Source organism: Oryza brachyantha, chromosome 2 (genome assembly GCF_000231095.2).
Source record: "Oryza brachyantha chromosome 2, ObraRS2, whole genome shotgun sequence".
Classification (NCBI taxonomy): domain Eukaryota; kingdom Viridiplantae; phylum Streptophyta; class Magnoliopsida; order Poales; family Poaceae; genus Oryza; species Oryza brachyantha.
In genome coordinates, this window is record NC_023164.2 from 5,988,555 (window position 1) to 5,994,079 (window position 5,525).

At 38.3% G+C, this 5,525-nt stretch overlaps 1 protein-coding gene across 1 annotated transcript; it reads left to right on the top strand.

Annotated features, from left to right (window-relative positions):
• The first annotated feature begins 2,859 nt into the window (after window positions 1–2,859).
• On the top strand, window positions 2,860–4,635 carry LOC102718806 (glutelin type-B 2). The gene is made up of 4 exons (XM_040520683.1): window positions 2,860–3,187; window positions 3,297–3,559; window positions 3,667–4,137; window positions 4,234–4,635. Exons 1-4 carry the CDS (start codon window positions 2,860–2,862, stop codon window positions 4,633–4,635), a joined length of 1,464 nt encoding a protein of 487 aa, XP_040376617.1.
• Window positions 4,636–5,525: the final 890 nt, after the last annotated feature.

The following is a 5,525-nucleotide window of genomic DNA, read 5'->3' on the forward strand; positions in this document are numbered from 1 at the left end:
CGCTTGACCACACGCCCCTTTGAAGGAGCAGACTGTCAAAGTAACGCTACATTGATTAAGTTCAAACTCTTATGATGTAAGTCAATATTGTCAACCCATCGGATAAATTTGATAGGACTTTATCGGTTAAGTTCGATATTCTAAATAAAATATTCGATTGTTTTACTCCTTGTTCTATTAATATCTAAATTGCCATGCATGTTTAGAATAGTTTCAGTTTTCCAACCATGGGTCATACATGTTATCGACTTCGTTTTGAGTTGTTACAGCAAACATAATTATGTTTGGGTTTAGTCCGATCAAATATGATTGGTCGTGAATGACAGATTAGATCAACTGGTATGCATGTATGAACCGTTGTATTGGAGCTTTAACCAATAATTCATCTAGGTGATCTATTGGCTGGATGACTAAGCTCGTCAAAATTTCTGGTGTAAACCATCTATTGTTGATATCAATCCTATACTGACTTGGTTTAGTCTGATCTATAAGGATTGCCCTCAACAATGCTAATGTTTACCAATAAATATGTTTAGCTTAGAGATCTGGGTTGGTAGATCACCATGGACCATTAATTATTGGTTAAAGTTGTTTAATTCTAGTTTGAGTCTATTTTCACTAACCCTAATCTTGTATTGTCTCGGTTCAGACCGATCTTCTAAGGTTTGGCATCAACACCCGCATGTAAGTGACAAGGAAGAAAGAAAAATGTGGGGCCCACATATTAGCGCCCCTACTATCCACTCGTTGTTGTTTCATCGGTTCATCAAAAGGGACGCGGCGATATGCTGCTCATGAAGGGTGGTGACGGTGGCGATGCTAACAGAGTGGGCGGAATGGGAAGTGGTGGAGCAGCCACCAACTTGAGATGAGTAGTCTGTTGTGGTGCTGCACATCTTGAGGTATTTGTCAAAGACGACTTCAAGAAGCAACACTTCAAACAAGGTCTTGATCATAGCTTGAGTTTGAACGATTCATCCTAGCTAGTGATCATGTAATTTCATATCAGAACCATCACCAAAGCTCTTTGTCTCTATTGCTAAGAGGATGATTCTGACAAGGTGGTGTTCCGATAACCAAAGCTCTTCGTATCTATCGCTAAGATGATGATTCTAACAAGGTGGTTCAAGTTATCCCAGTTGTGCAATCCTAGATAACGAAGGGCGATATATCGGTATGTTTTTACATACATGCATTTAAAATTTTGTGCTTTGCATCCCTATATGTGTGCCTTTCAACTACTCACATAATCATCAAGTGGTCATGGAAGACTAGGAAACTTTGCCTGGGATATTATTATGAACTCTGCTCAAATATCAAAACCTACTATGATGGCAACATGCTTGGATCAACGTATATGATGACTGATGGCTCATTTTGATAAGTTGATTTCTCATGATGATTGTACTAGTAGGTCTTTGAATGTGACTAGAGTCTATGGGTTACTATTAGTGTTATCAACAAAGCCCTCCATAGCCTCTTTGCAAGATTTCAAGGAGAATGAGAGCATCTAGAAGGACTGCAATCAAGAGAGTTGGAGCACTTGGCATTTGTCATGAACCGTAAGAAAGACTGGAGATCAATTGTGAAGCACTCGGGGTCTACTATGAAATATATGGATATCGGGTACCTTCTTGGAAGGCATAACTGGTTATGAATAGGGAGTGGGCCAGATCTAGGATAGTTGAGATCGACTAGGACTTAGATAATATATTTCCTTGTGTCTCGTGGCATGGAATATATTATCAATCAAACAAAATCATGTAAAGATAATGAAATTGTTCCATGTAAAATTTAATCAAACAAGTTCTTCCAAAATAGTTAAAATTATTTGTGTTCCTTTCACAGGCAAGTTATATAGTTTGTAAAAGAAAATTTTAAAAAATGCTAATTACATGGGAAAACTATTCACACCAATATGTTTCATTGACTGGTTTATTTTACAGGGTGTAGGAGGGAATATGCCACACAAAAATAAAGAAAACTTGGATGTTTGTTACTTCAAAAGAATAGGTAACATATCAAGCGTGGCGTGCCATGTAAAAAAAGATGACACCAAACATAAGATTAGTTATTTTCAATGAACCTCCAACTTATCAAGTGTAGTAAATCACATAAAATGGACAACATAATTACAAGTTTGTTACTTAATGTTAGACTAAGCATATAACCATTAGGAACTTTATGCTGCAAAAAACAAATATACTAACAAGGCAAAGAGACAAATTAAGATATGGATAGACATATCATGAAAAAGATATATATACCTAAAACGCTTTTGGCAACAAGCGGCCACTAAGGTTAAAATAAATAATAAGATTCATAAGCAAGTTGTAAAGTTATTGAAATACAAAAAGACTTATTACCTAACAATTTAGAACGTGTCGTGTGCGATGTAAAGATGACAATAAGCCTACAAATTTGTTAGTTTGAAGGATCACCTAACATATCAAGTATAGCATGCCACGCAAAAATGACAACACACTTACAATTTTGTTATTTTAAAGTTAGGCTAAACTTATCTAGTATAGAAACTTTATGCCCCAAAAACAAATACAATGATAAGGGCAAAGGCACACGTCAAGAGTATGGATAGACATTTCTTAACTAGTTCCATTTGTATTGCTCCAAAAGCACACGATATGTGTCATTGATGAGTCATGATATGCATAGCTTGATCTTGAAAAGTTGCCATGTTTATGTATTATTTTGACACTACAAGGTAGGTATTGTCCATACGTGCAACAAACTCTATCACTACGTGTTTTAAGATTATTTTCTCTACTATATAAACTGGCCTGATCCATCCTTGAACTCACATCAATTAGCTTAAGCTTCCATTACCATCTAAAAATAGCTATGGCAACTACCATTTTCTCTCGATTTACTATATACTTTTGTGTTCTTCTCTTATGTCATGGTTCTATGGCCCAGCTATTTAATCCAAGTACAAACCCATGGCACAACTCTCGACAAGGAAGTTCGAGAGAGTGTAGATTCGATAGATTACAGGCATTTGAGCCTCTTCGGAAAGTGAGGTCAGAAGCTGGGGTGACTGAGTACTTTGATGAGAAGAATGAGTTGTTCCAGTGCACAGGTACTTTTGTCATCCGACGTGTCATTCAGCCTCAAGGCCTTCTGGTGCCTCGATATACCAATGCTCCTGGCTTGGTCTATATCATCCAAGGTTTGTATAAGGATAAATATAATACAAAATTCTGTCCATTATGATCTTCATGGCCAAATAAATATGTTTTCATGTTTTGTGCACCTGATGTGAACACTAATATTTTTAGGGAGAGGTTCTATCGGATTGACCTTCCCTGGCTGCCCTGCTACTTACCAGCAGCAATTCCAACAATTTTTGCCTCAAGAACAAAGTCAGAGCCAAAAGTTTAGAGATGAGCACCAAAAGATCTATCAATTTAGGCAAGGAGATATTGTTGCGCTCCCGGCTGGTGTTGCACATTGGTTCTACAATGATGGTGATGCGCCTGTTGTTGCCGTATATGTTTATGATGTAAAAAATAGTGCAAATCAGCTTGAACCAAGGCAAAGGGTAACTTTTTTTAACAACTATTTCAATCAAAATTGTGCTTAATTTGTGTTTTACGCTGCAATTCATACTATTAACTATTATGTTTTTCATTGACAAAAAAAACTCAGGAGTTCTTATTAGGAGGTAGCAACGTGAGATCCCAACAAGTGTATGGTAGCTCAGTTGAGCAACACTCTAGGCAAAACATATTCAGCGGATTCGGTGTTGAGATACTAAGTGAGGCTCTAGGCATCAGTACAGTAGCAGCAAAGAGGTTACAGAGCCAAAATGATCAACGTGGAGAGATTATACATGTAAAGAATGGCCTTCAATTTTTGAAACCCACTCTAACACAACAACAAGAACAGGCACAAGCTCAATACCAAGAAGTTCGGTATAGTGAACAACAACAGACATCTTCTCGGTGGAATGGATTGGACGAGAACTTCTGCACAATCAAGGCAAGGATGAACATTGAAAACCCTAGTCGTGCTGATACATATAACCCACGTGCTGGAAGGACCACAAGTCTCAATAGCCAGAAGTTCCCCATCCTTAACCTCGTCCAAATGAGTGCTACAAGAGTAAATTTGTATCAGGTATTTTTCATAGGAACATGTCTTCTCTTTAATTATTTTGGTGAAAATTCTTTGATTTACGACATATATGACATTACTTTCTACTCCTTTATACAGAATGCTATTCTCTCAACATTCTGGAATGTCAATGCTCATAGTTTGGTCTATACCATTCAAGGACGTGCTCGTGTTCAGGTTGTTAGTAACTTTGGCAAGACTGTGTTTGATGGTGAACTTCGCCCAGGACAACTGTTGATCATTCCACAACACTATGTTGTCTTGAAGAAAGCACAACGTGAAGGATTCCAATACATTGCAATTAAGACAAATGCTAATGCCTTCGTGAGCCAGCTTGTAGGCAAAAACTCGGTATTCCGTTCCTTGCCGGTTGATGTGATTGCTAATGTGTATCGCATCTCAAGGGAGCAAGCCAGAAGCCTCAAGAACAACAGGGGAGAAGAGCATGGTGCCTTCACTCCTAGATCTCAACAACAATTCTACCCAGGATTCTCGAATTAGTCCGAAAGCGAGACTTCAGAGTAATGTATAACAGCTTGTATCATGATATAGCAAAATAAAACACCACAAGTATATGACATTTGGTGGTGATTCCATTCCTTACTAGCATTAATAAAGGTTACAACTTTCTTAATTAGTCTACTATTTACCATGGATATTCTATTATGAACTAGATTGGACGTGGCTATATTCAAGTAATTTCTCCTGTACATGAAAAAACAAACTGCCTATCGTGTCAATTTTGCTGGCAACATATGAGTATCTTGTGTTGAACACATCATTGTGACTCTGAAGGTTGCGATTAGCAATGTGGTAGTTGTGATTTAGAAGGATACTCCACAATATTTGATGCACACTCAAGAGACAAGTACGTCAGTGATAAGTCAATCCGTTCACCTCACTAATTAAATCTCTCCTAGAAATATAGCTACAAATGTGTACTTGGGCCATCAAACTTTGAACAACGCCGGGGAAGTTGCACACTTGAACTCTTCTATTTTACACCATTAGATCAGTCATTGTCTTCAGAGGCGGAACTGCCCATTGGGTAGGGTGGGGCGACCGGCCCAGCTACAACCCGTGTCGCCGTACCCTGACACCTCTGCAACCCAGCCCAGGAGGATAGGAATGCAACCCAGTAGCCTACACACTGCTGATAGCCTGCAGCGTGGATGACTCATGCGCGCAACGTTGCAACTTTCAAGGCACAACTATGTCGACGCCCTATCTTCTCATCTCCTCAATCAACTGAATTTTGGATTTCTAACTGAATGCATGATTTTTATTTAATGGTTGAATCTTTCTACTTTTTCCACCATGCTGACACAGTGCATTTGTTCTGATAAATTGAGCTATGTAGTGTGGATATTTGTGACCATTTACTTATGAAC